The sequence below is a fragment of the Syngnathoides biaculeatus genome, chromosome 8 (genome assembly GCF_019802595.1).
Source record: "Syngnathoides biaculeatus isolate LvHL_M chromosome 8, ASM1980259v1, whole genome shotgun sequence".
Taxonomy (NCBI): domain Eukaryota; kingdom Metazoa; phylum Chordata; class Actinopteri; order Syngnathiformes; family Syngnathidae; genus Syngnathoides; species Syngnathoides biaculeatus.
Window position 1 is genome coordinate 3,972,560 of NC_084647.1, and position 12,853 is coordinate 3,985,412.

General features: G+C 42.4%; 1 protein-coding gene across 2 annotated transcripts in view; it reads right to left on the minus strand.

Annotated features, from left to right (window-relative positions):
• poldip2 (polymerase (DNA-directed), delta interacting protein 2) overlaps positions 1 to 12,853 on the minus strand; it is a 29,220-nt gene that overhangs the window by 11,059 nt on the left and 5,308 nt on the right. Inside the window, exons 2-4 of one of the 2 annotated variants that reach the window (XM_061827922.1) lie at positions 3,470 to 3,545; positions 2,552 to 2,649; positions 2,316 to 2,415 (exon numbers count right to left, since the gene is read on the minus strand). In XM_061827922.1, coding sequence (XP_061683906.1) covers positions 2,316 to 2,415; positions 2,552 to 2,649; positions 3,470 to 3,545 — 274 coding nt within the window. Of the gene's footprint in view, positions 1 to 2,315; positions 2,416 to 2,551; positions 2,650 to 3,469; positions 3,552 to 12,853 lie in introns of both variants that reach the window. The other variant, XM_061827921.1, reaches the window with a different exon arrangement.

Consider the following 12,853-nt stretch of genomic DNA (forward strand, 5'->3'; position numbering starts at 1 on the left):
CCGAATAGTGAAATATCGTTGAAGAGTATTTCAGCGAGGGGTATTTCAATGGTATTTCCATGCATATCGACGGAGAAACCATTGATATTAGCGCAAGATCTTTCCAGAGTCAGAGGAAGACCGAGAAGCCACATAATATAATATATTGTAACCCAAAGACGAATTCGTCATTGACAGTTTCCTATTTTTGTGTTACCTATCACACTTGTGTGCAGAATCTGTATGTGTATCTGTATAGCCGTTTGTGAACCGCCGTATGAAGGAAAAGAAGAAGGTGAGACTTGATTTACGAGTTGTTTCTCTCATTTTCTTTGTGTAACGTCACACGCTCCCCTCAATAATTATTCTTGAATTAGTGCCGAACCTACGTAAGTCCCGACCGAGTACGACAATCACTACTTTAGTATCCTCAAACATCCTTCCTTCAGTCTTGGTGTCTCGGTGCACGTTGAAGGCTTTTAGGACTCGCTAGTCCGGTTTAGCTTAGCTCGCTAGCCGCCAACAAAGAGACACGTTTGTGCAGTCAGGTCCTCGCAAAGTATCGCTCAACACAGATCAAGTGTGTCAATCATTCACACGTACCTATTTTATGCAAGCAAAGACCTGCTAATCCATTTATATGAGACGTATTGAAAATCAAAAATAGGGCTTACCTTCGTGCAAACATATCTGTTCCGGTTGATTTTAGATGGATTCAGTTGATCATACGGTCTTCCACAAAGTTTGATCCATCGAAGACATTTTTCGTACTCTGTCTTCTGTTCCGGTTGATTTTAGATGGATTCAATTGATCATGTGGTCTTCCACAAAGTTTGATCCATCGAAGACATTTTTCATACTCGGTCATCGGTTTTGGAAAGGGTACAATTGAACTCCACCAACTAGTCTATCAGGATACCTGTCGTCACTATTACAAAGGCCGTGACTACACCTCTTAACCATATCTATTGTTAAGGATCCCTAAGACGTGATAAAACCCAAACAAAAGCTCTACTGAACCATGCTACTTTGTCTGAGGTTATGGCGGACGACAACAAGGGGCGTGGTTTAGGCATATATCTGGCCTCTGATTGGTCAGCGACGCGGCCCACGCAATTTCTACGGAGGGGTCAATTTTAACGATTGACAGTTCCTTTACACTTTCTGTTTTGAGACAGTTCCTTAAGGATATCTTTACAATGTTATGGCTGCTGACGCCACGTTGAACGTCAACTACGTCTTTGCAGTTATAGCAAATTTGCGATCCGCTGTCTGCAGATGCTTCACGAAGTCATCCAACTTCGGTGCCACCGATGATTTTCAGCGTGTCAGAAAATTTTTTCTTCCACTGTCAATACACCATTGGCAGAAAAAAATAGAGTCCTTCAATTTGAGGCACTTGAATTTAGAAAATCATTCCTGGAGAATCTTTCGCCTCTGCGGTGTACGGCGAGTAGATTTTACGACAGTAAAGTTGTATTGGGCGTCTTTCCCGCGTAATGGGCATCCGTCAAAGTTGGCAGCTGCCATCCTTTGTTTTTCGGAAGATAATCCAAAAGTCTTGCAAATTTTCCGTAGCATCCATAGGTGAGGAAAGCGTGGGTTTGAGGCGGAACCCGGATGCAGTTGTCTCCGATGTCAAGAATTATTCGCTCAACTTCCAGTACAGCTTCCGACGAAACTTTCATCATGCTAAAGCCAGGAATCAAATACGGATCCTTACAATATACATAAAAGTCAATAACAGTACAGAATCGTATGCTAGGATAAACAGCCAATTTACACGTTCTCCAATTTTATTTTTTTCGCCATTTTAAAACTTTGCTCGCCAGATTCCGTATGTGTTCCCCTATGGCAAGGGCCCTGTAACTTCCGTACATGCTCAGTACGGTCAATTTGCATTTCCTCTTTCCGGGTGAATACTGATTGTTTAGTAGCATGCTTGTTTAGTGAACAAAATTTATGAAGTAAACACTTAAATTAATGTCAAGACTACACAAAATAAGCGACGTCTTTCAATATCTGTTTTTTCTACTTGTAATAAATTTTTCACGCACGTGATTTTTCGATTTGCAAGCGCGATGGTAAACGAGCACGTTTGCGCAGGTCAAATCACAGTGACATATATTTGCCCTGCGACTTTAGGGTATACTCCGCCTCCTGGTGGAAGACAGCTGGGACAGGCTCCAGCATTCCCATGACCTTTGTGAGGATAAGCGCCTCAGATAATGGATGGCTCCATATATACATTATAAAACAGCAGAAATAACATTCAATAACTGAATTTCTCTGCGCTTCTGAATGAAACAGGAACATTGCTAAACAGAGTGACTTACAATATGAGGGCAGTCTCGAGTATCAATCAGGACTTGGTAGTAAGTGTGAGTCTTCCCCTTCACTTCCTTTGAGCCATGGGCACCAGGGGGATCAGGCTTGCTGGGAGTAATAAAAAAATAAAATGAAAAAAATACAAGATTGTTGTGCTTACACTGGAGCAACAAGTTGCCTAAAGCCGAAAACTCAGGAAAGCCTTTGTTGGATAAAGATCAGTCAGCTAGAATCTATAACTTACCTATCAGACATTGGAGGTGTGATGTCTCTATCGTACAGTCGGGCGTGCCATGGAAACAAGACAATACCTCTATAGCCAAAGACACTGTGGAGAAAGAGCTGAGAAAAACAGTGGTATGGGCTCAGAATGTCTCAATAACATGGGAACAATTGGGGGAAAAAATATTCAGAGATAGATTTTTATGCTTGTTAAAACTCAATTGGCATGCTGATTCCAAAATTGCAGTTTTTTTCCTAGCACATCAAGTTTTTTTTTCTCCAGAGCTTACCGTCCAGTTAAGGAAACTTCCACTGATTAGGTGTAGCCAGACTTGCCAGCTGGTTACTATTGGACTGATGTACAACATGGCAACATGTTTGTGCATTCATAACTGAGTGTGCGGTGAGATGTGTGTGCAGCTCCCAATACAGTAGGTCAATAGCTACAAACAAAAAGGTAGCATAGTCTGAATAAAGAGGATTTGTGCTGGCTTTTCTCTTAACCTTGTAACCATGGGCATCCTGTTGTAAACCACTAGGTTTTGTGCTTATTTTGTTTGTTTGTTTTCAAAGCTCGTAACTATTCCAGCTCAGTGTTTTATTTATATATGTTCCAGCTTGTTTTTGCATTGTAAAAAAAAAAAAAAAAAAAAAAAAAAAACTTGGGGTGATAGAAGAAAACAGATGTTTTGGATTCCTCACCTAAAAATTAGTTGCAAAAATAAAAACAAAAATTGTGCTCCTGAATGTAATTACCATTACATTCAATAAGGTTTAAATTATCATGATGTATATACTATAAAATGTTTTTAGCATGGCATCATCTACTACATGTGCTTGAAACCATTACAGTGATAAGATAAATCGTGAAAAATAAAGTTAGTCAACCTTCCGATGGCTCCAAAATGTGGCAACTAAGCATGGTTTTTCAAGTTTTTACCTGTCCTGTCTCGTACTTGCCGTGCTGCTTCAGAGCCTCAAACACGCCTACGGTCTCCAAAATCTTCCCTTCAGGCCTGTTCCTGCCAAATACAGGCAACATCAATTCACACTGGCTTGTGTTTACATCAAACTAATTTTGGCTATCACAAGGATGAATTATGTCAAGGTGAAATTAACTACTTGGATTTACACGATCAGGATTTTGGGGCTGATTAGCGAATTAAAAAAAAAAAAAAAAGATCAAAAGATGGAGGGAGTAATGTGCCTATTTAACTTACCTGTTCGTTTATTGTGTATACTTTTGTACTTCCATCCATCCATTTTTTTAGCCGCTTGTCCTCACAAAGGTCACAGGAGTGCTGGAGCCTATCCCGGCTGTCAACAGGCAGAAGGCAGGGTAAACCCTGAACTGGTTGCCAGCAAATCGCAGGGCTTATGAAGACAGACAACAGCTGCACTCACAATCACACCTAGGGGGATTTTAGAGTCTCCAATTAACGTTGCATGTTTTTGGGATGTGGGAGGAAAGAAAGTAAAGTGGCCGGAGAAAACCCCCGCAGGCACGGGGAGAACATGCAAACTTCAGGCCAACACTTTCCAGCTGCGCCACGGTTCCACCACTTGTGAACTTAATTACTCAAGAATATAATAGTGTGCCACCCCTCCTCAAGCCATCACCTTATCGTGGTGGAGGGGTTTGTTTGTCCCGATGATCCTAGGAGCTAAGGTGTCTGGGGCTTCATGCACCTGATAGGGTTAGCGTGGCAAAAGGGTCCTAGGTGAGGGACCAGACAAAGTACGACTCCAAAACCCCTGTGATGAGTACAAAAATTGGATCTTCGTTTCCCTTGCCTGGACGCGGGTCAACGGGGCCCCCCCTCTGGAGCCAGGCCTGGAGGTGGGGCTCGAAGGCGAGCGCCTGGTGGCCGGGGCTGCACCCATGCGGCTCGGCCGGGCACACCCCGAAAGGGTAACATGAGTCCCCCTTCCCATGGGCTCACCACCTGAGAGAGGGCCCATAGGGGTCGGGTGCGATGTGAGCTGGGCGGTGACCAAAGGCAGGGACCTTGGCGATACGATCCCCGGCTATAGAAACTAGCTCTAGGGACATGGGATGCCACGTCTTTGGCAGGGAAGGAACTCGAGTTGGTGCGTGAGGATAATATGTTCTGACTAGATATAGCTGACTCGCCTCTACACACCACTTGGGCTCTGGCACCCCTCCTCTTGAGAGAGGCTGGACTCTGTTCCACTCTGGAGTTGCCCACAGTGGGAGACGCCGAGCAGGTGTAGGTATACTTACTGCCGCCCGACTCGGGGCTTATACGTTGGGGTTTACGCCGTTGGATGAGAGGGTAGCCTCCCTCTGCCTTCAGGTAGGGGGACAGGTCCTGACTGTTGTTTGTGCTTCTGCACCAAACAGCAGTTCAGAGTACCCACCCTTTTTGGAGTCCTTAAAGGAGTGCTGGAGACCACCCCCGCTGGGGACTTCATCATTCTGCTGGGGGACTTCAATGCCCACGTGGGAAATGACAGGGAGACCTGGAAGGGCGTGATTGGGAAGAACGGCCACCTGATCAGAACCAAAGAGGTGTTCTGTTACTGGACTTCTGTGCTCATCACAGTTCAGTCATAACTGTGTAAAGTGCTGTTTGATGATCGACTTTTTGGTCGTGTCATTGGACTTGCGGCTGCATGTCTTGGACACTCTGCTGAAGAGAGGGGCAGAGCAGTCAACAGATCACCACCTGATGGTGAGTTGGCTCCGATGGTGGGAGAAGATGCCAGTCCGACATGGCAGGCCCAAACGTATTGTGAGGGTCTGCTGGGAATGGCTGGCAGGAATTTCAACACCCACTTCTGAAAGAACTTTGCTCACATCCCAGAGGAGGCAGGGGACATTGAGTCAGAGTGGACGATGTCCCGCACGTCCATTGCTGAGGCGATCGACCAGAGCTGTGACCGTAAAGTGGTCGGTGCCTGATGTGGCAGAAACCCGCGAACACGTTGGTGGACACAAACAGTGAGGGATGCTGTCAAGCTGAAGAAGGAGTCCTATCGGGCATTTTTGGCCTGTGGGACTCCAGAGGCAGCTGATGGATACCAGCTGGCCAAGGGGAATGCAGCTTCGGTGGTCACTGAGGCAAAAACCCAGGCATGGGTGGAGTTCGGTGAGGCCATGGAGAATGACTTCAAGATGGCTTCGAGGAAATTCTGGTCCACCGTCCGGCATCTCAGGATGGGGAAGCAAGGAGCACTGCTGACCTCAACTGGGAATGTTTTGAGTCGGTGGGGAGACCTCCTAAATTCCTCCAACACGCCTTCCCATGAGGAAGCGGAGTCTTGGTGCTCTGAGATGAGCGCTTCTGTCTCTGTGGTTGAGGTCACCGAGGTGGTTAAAAAGCTCCTTGGTGGCAGGGCCCCGGCGGTGGATGAAATTCACAAGCCGTTCCTAAAGGCTCTGGATGTTGTGGGGCTGTCCTGGTTGACACGTCTTTGCAACATCGTGTGGACATCAGGGAGAGTGCCTCTGGATTGGCAGACTGGGGTGGGGGTCCCCCTTTTTAAGAAGGAGGATGTGTTTCAACTATAGGTGGATCACACTCCTTCAGCCTCCCTGGTAAAGTCTATTCAGGGATGCTTGAGAGGAGGGTCCGTCGGGAAGTCGAATTTGGGATTCAGGAGGAGCAATTTGTTTTTCATCCTGGCCGTGGAACAGTGGACCAGCTGAACACCATCGGCAGGATCCTCAAGGGTGCATGGGGGTCAACATGTGTTTTGTGGACTTGGAGAAGGCATTCGACAGTGTCCCTCGGGGAGTCCTGTCGGGTTTTCTTTGAAAGTATGGTGTACCAAACCCTCTGATACGAGGTGTTCGGTCCCTATACAACCATTGTCAGAGTTTGGTCCGCAATGCCAGCAATAAGTCGGACTTGTTTCCGGTGACTGTTTGACTCCGCCAAGGCTGGCCTTTGTAACCGATTTTGTTCAGAACCTTTCTGGACAGAATCTCCAGGCGCAGCCTGTGTCCTGTTTGGTGGCCTTAGCATCGCATCCCTGCTCTTTCCAGATGATGTATTTCTGTTGGCTATATCAAGCCATGATATCCAACTATCACTGGAGTGGTTCACAGCCAAGTGTGAAAAGGCTGGGATGAGAATCAGCACCTCCAAATCTGAGACCATGGTTCTCAGTCGGAAAAGGGTAGCGTGCCCTCTCCGGGTCGGGGATGAGATGGGTCTTGTTAATGAGTGAGGGAAGAATGGAGCGGGAGATCAACAGAATGATCAGTGCAGTGTCTGCAGAGATGCAGACTTTGTATCGGTCCATTGTGGTAAAGGGGGAGCTCTCAATTTACCAGTCGATCTACGTTCCTACCCTCGTGCACGAGCTGTGGGTTGTGACCGAAAGAACAAGATCCTGGATACAAGTGGCCAAAATGAGTTTCCTCTGCAGGGTGTCCAGGTTCTCCCTTAGAGATAGGGTGAGAAGCTTGGTCATCCGGGAGGGGCTCACTGTTGAGCCGCTGCTCCTTCGCATTGAGAGGACCCAAATGAGGTGGCTGGGGCATCTGGTCCAGATGCCTCCCAGACACCTCCCTGGTGAGGTGTTCCGGACAAGTCTGACCGGAAAGAGACCCTGGGGAGGACCCAGGACACGCTGAAAAGACTAAGTCTCTTGGCTGGGTTGGGACCGCCTCGGGATCCCTCCAAAAGAGCTGGAAGAAGTGGCTCGGGAAAGGGAAGTTTGAGTATCCCTGCTGAAGCTACTTCCCCCGCGACCTGACCCAGAAAAGCAGTAGAAAATGGATAGATAGATGAATGGTGTGCCATCTATTCATGTATCTTCTACTAGGTGCCTAGAGGTATATATCCTAATTATTGTTTCCACTTTTTGTGGCACGGTTTGTTTGTGTGTGTCCCGTCAGATGTTTCAATTGCAAAAGGTTCCTTTGCTCCATAAAGGTTGGAAATCACTGCTCCAGTCAGGTTATGTATTATAATTAGTCAGGTCAAACCAACATTACAAGATGACAGAAATAATGGGTACTAACAAACTGTATTTAAATTACTTCATTGTAAATAAATTACTTCACCCACATCGAAGCATTAGAGCATGATTCAACAGAATGGCTGTTTGTTTACATAAAACTGGGAGCGCTAGCACTAGGTTGCGAGGCTACATAACTATTTGTCTTTTACTTGTGTATTGCAATAAACGTTCCCTGAGCACCGGTGACCACCAGAAAAAGTTTTTCCCCATTTTTGTTATTAGAATAAACGTGACCCAGTGTTGTTACCGTCACCATGTTAATGAGTCTATCTGGTCCCATTTGAGTTGACAAGATAAAGCCCATTGATCATAAAAACAGGTGGCGGTGGTCTCGGAATACAAGATTTTATTGCAGTCGTCAGAGAGTAGTCATAAAAGAGCGAATTTGTTCTGTCGGATGATCCAGGCATTAGGTGTTGTGTTTCTCAGACATATCGTCAGTCCCACACTGTTGAAATTATTTTTTTAATAAATAAATTGGTCATCAGTTATTTACAGTATTACATCAAAAAACTTGTGTAAAGGCAAAAAATGAACTAGCTTTTGGAATCAAATATACAGTGTACGATGGAGACGTAAAGGTCTTTAGTGGAGCCAATCAATAAAGTCATAGCTCGATCGTCAAATGATGACATTAAAACCGATCACCATAAAAAGTTAAATATTGGCCAAAACCAACAAGTCCAATCAGATACGTTTTAAGTCTACAAACTATTGAACAAATAGTATAAAAGCACAAACATAGGTGCTAAGGCAATTCCTCTTCGAATATGGATGTTAATCAATCAGCAGTGTTTAAGAAAACTCACATTCAGAGAACATTGTCAAAAAAAAAAATTCCCCATTCACAAGGACCTTATACAACACCTAAAAATAGGCGCATGCATGCCATACCAGTATGTAGCAATCATATACTGCATTTTTGAATTTTCGCAATGCAGCAAATTTGGCAACTACATTGAAACATTTTGCAAAGACATTTATCCTTGAAAAGAAATAAATACTCTTATAAGAATATTAATATAAAGACAAAGACAAATCATAACCTATTCACAATATTTAAAACTAAGACGCAAAAGATTAGCAGTGTCCAGGGAAGCTTAATCCACAATGATGAAGACGGTCCAATTTCACCAGTATCTTGTTGGCATTCTTCTTCTTCTTTTCCTTTTGGCTTGTCCCGTTAAGGGTCGCCACAGCATGTCATCTTTTTCCATTTTAGCCTATCTCCTGCATCTTCCTCTCTAACCCCAACTGCCCTCATGTTTTCCCTCTCAACATCCATCAACCTTCTCTTTGGTCTTCCTCTCGCTCTTTTGCATGGGGGATTGGGAAATAATACCACATGGCAGCTGGGATAGGCTCCGACACTCCCGCAACCCTTGTGAGGACAAGCGGCTTGGAAAATGCATGGATGGATGGATGGATGGATGAATTTTCAGTGAGTGGAGATGAAGATTAGTGCGGCGTGAGCTCAAACTTGGTTAGGTGGTTCATTGTGAACACAGCCACAGTTGTGAGGGTGTACATACAAGCGAAACCTCCAAATCTCAGTTTATTCTTACTTTTCTCTAAAATACCTTCTGGTCATGGTAATTTATTCTATTTATTCCCAATTGAGTTGTTGAGGTTATAGGTCACAGTGGCGCAATAAGAGAAAAACATGGCATTTGAATAGTGTGTGTAGACTTTTTAAATCGCCACCGTATATACATCTCAGGATCGTGATAAAAAGAATGCAATCCTGCACAGAGTCAGATGGTTTTGATTTTGGAGAACACACCCACTAATCTTGTTCCTCTGTGACATCCATATTCTTACCCCCTGATAGCCCATGCACAGGTCTTCTAAATAGAGGCGACAAGAAATTTGGTCGAATTCTGTTCACAATACAGTATTGCTGATTTTATTACTAGGAAGAGAAACTGAAATGATGCCGACTTGAGGGACACAAACACTAGTTCTTTGAGAAGATTCCCTACTTTAATCCAGCTAATTTACAGAAACGTAATTGTTCCTACTACTACTATCATCAAGTTTTAAAAATTGACATATGCCTTCTTAAATCCGTGAGTTAAAACGCAAATTATCCAATGCAATCACAATGGATCATAAGCCTTGTGTATATAAAAACGACAGTAACATATTCCTACAGTAGATGGCAATGTTAGTTTGTGAATAAATACTACACGCAAGTATACCACCTGCTTGTGCACTTGGGTTTACTTAATATGCACATGTATGACTTGGAATTTGACATGACTGGATAGCAGACGATGTCCAGATGCAGTAAATGCACACTTAGCTAAAGAATGTTCCAAAGCAAAAACTCTAAAACATGTTTTGGTTAGCTGTAATATCCTCTCAGACCAAAACGCTGTTGTCATATACACATCCCTTGAAAAATGGGCTTTTATTTTGTGTTCCTCTCGTTCAATTAACAATATTGCGCTGAAATGATGATCCTATAGAGGGTAAATTCTGCTTCCTCGTTGAGCCTTTGTTACTATAGTCTTAATCTCAATCATAACTTTGACAAGATTGACTATAACACCTTGACTTGTCAGATGTCACAAATTCCATTTGCTCTCCATTACTATGCATTCACAAAAAACAGATACTTAAGAGTACATATTCACAGACATAACAGCTGGTCACTTCAAATTAAAAAGAAACATGCATACTTCTCTGCTTCCTACAAAGCTAATCTTTACAACAGAGATCAAGAGTGGGGATTAATTTAATACTAAACTGTTGGTTTCATCTTATTTTCAAATCACAGGATAATACACAAGTATGATTTTCAGGAAGAATGAGGAAAAAAACAATGTCAAAAGCAAATATGTTAAACATCCCAAAACCTGCTTTCCACCCTATCAACATAATATACTCCAAGTTACATTTGCTTTCATTACTAAAGTACCCCAGAACACCAATACAGAATAGTATGTGTGTCATATTCATTTAGATGCAAAGCACGATGTAAAGATTCAATTAATAAATGTGGAACTTCGACGTGCAGGGCACTAAATGTGATGGACATTAGGCCGCCACAGTGCATGGTACCCAGCCTTTTGAATTATGATTCATTAACTACAAACACTTTTTTCAATGCAGTAAGTAGTTATTCAGTATTGGTGTGGAGGGGACTTACAGAGGCATATGATTTGACTGAATGAAAAAAGTAGCCAGGGGTCTGGGGGCAGCAAGCACGATCAAAGGATGATCACAAATTTTAACGTGCAAGTTTTATAAATTGTATGATGAATGAAATATATCTAGTACATCTATAAATGAGAAGGGCCCAGAGGAGTAATGTGGTTTTCGTCCTGGCCGTGGAACAGTGGACCAGCTCTACACCCTCGGCAGGATCCTCGAGGGTGCATGTGAGTTCGCCCAAAAATATTTTTGGAGCTCAAAATTTTGCTCATAAGTCAAAGCAAAAAATAATTTCAATGAAGGCTTTATTATGAAAACCTCAGATAGGTCAGATCACTTGTTTCTCAAAGCACCAGGTGACCTGAACACGTTCATTATTTAGGTGCATACCTTTACCCCCAACAATTACAAATTCAGATACAAATTCAACTAAGTAAACGACTACAGTCACTCACATTTGAAAAATGTACAAGTGTGGTCAGTCATGCGCGCAGATATAGTTACGGGTGTGGTCCACCAGTCATGCTCACAAATAAAGTTGCGGGTGTGATTAGGGATCGAATCTCAAGACCTTAAAATAATTTACTGGATTAATATAACATAACTGTAAATTAAAAATAATATAAACAAAAATTTCATAACTGTTATGAAATGTTAATTTCCAATTTCAACTGATATTAGTAGAACATGATATAAAACGGTATTTACATTTTTTCAAATCAATAAAAATTCTTGATCTGACAAACTATTTGAAGAAAAGCTAAATGCACTGGCCTGTCAAGGAATAAACATGAACGTACTGTCTATACCCGCAATGTTTGGAAAAGTGAAAGTTTACTTCAACATAATGTGTTTCAGCGGCAACAAGCTAGTGATACATTGTCACAAACATTCCTGCCACCAATCACGATGTATTGTTATAATCTAGTGTAATTTACGGCGGTATCTGTTGTCAACCCATTAATTAGAGATGAAAGTGGACTTTTGTGAAAATTCCTGAAAATACAAATGTGAGTGCTACGGGGGTCCGGGGGCATGCCCCCCCGGGAAAGTTGTGAAAAAATGGATGGCTGTGGTGCATTCTGCCGATATCTGAATAAAATTCAGACAAAAATTGAAAGTCAAATTTCTAAATCCTGAGCAAAAAAAGAAATTGGGAAGAACTTCCCCAAGGTCCAAGCCCAGATTTTCTTGCCCCCATCCCTCTATCACTGGATAGGAAAAAAAATCACATTTGTCATTAAAATATGCTTACAATATGCCATCTTATCTCAAGACAAATGAATGGAGTGAACTATTCAATAAAAAAAAGACATCTAAATTTGTCCTTTTCCCTACATTATACATATTATAGTATAGATATTGAATATACACGAAAATATATCTTAGAATTTCTACACCGTCCAGCAACACGTTAAAGAAGTTGATCTGTAGTTATAACTATTAACGCTTAAGTCTCAAACTTGTTACATCGCGTTGTCCTGATACACTCGACCACATTACTCTCACTATCTTAGATATAGCTCTAGTAATACTAATAGTATAATATAATGAGTTGCCTTTAATATTTTGATATATACATATACATACACAGTCACATTTGAAAAATGTACAGGTGTGGTCAGTCATGCTCGCAGATAAAGTTGCGGGTGTGATTAGGGATGGCCTTAAAATAACTTAATGGATTAATGTAACATAACTGTAAATTAAAAATAAAATAAACAAATACATAACTAAAATAGAAAACATTTTTAAATTCAGAAATGATGATTTCCAATTACAACTGATAGTAGAACAAGATATAAAACAGTATTTAAAATTTTTTATTAATAAAAATTCTTGATCTGACAAACTATCTGAAGAAAAGTTAAATGCGCTGGCCTGTCAAGGAATAAACACGAACTTTCTATACTCGCAAGGTTTTGAAAATGCTGAAACTTTACTTCAACATAATCGGCGATTGTGGCAACAAGCTAGCAATACATTGGAACAAACATTCCTGTCGGCAATCGTGACATATTGTTGAGGGGGCGGGGCACGCACCATGGGACTGGCGTAAATAGGGGCCTGCCTTGCTAGAACGCGTCTTTATGTGCATGCGCTCGACATATTGGCCACACCTGAATCAAGCGACGAGGTGGATGATAGTCAAACGTCTTTTTTTTTAATG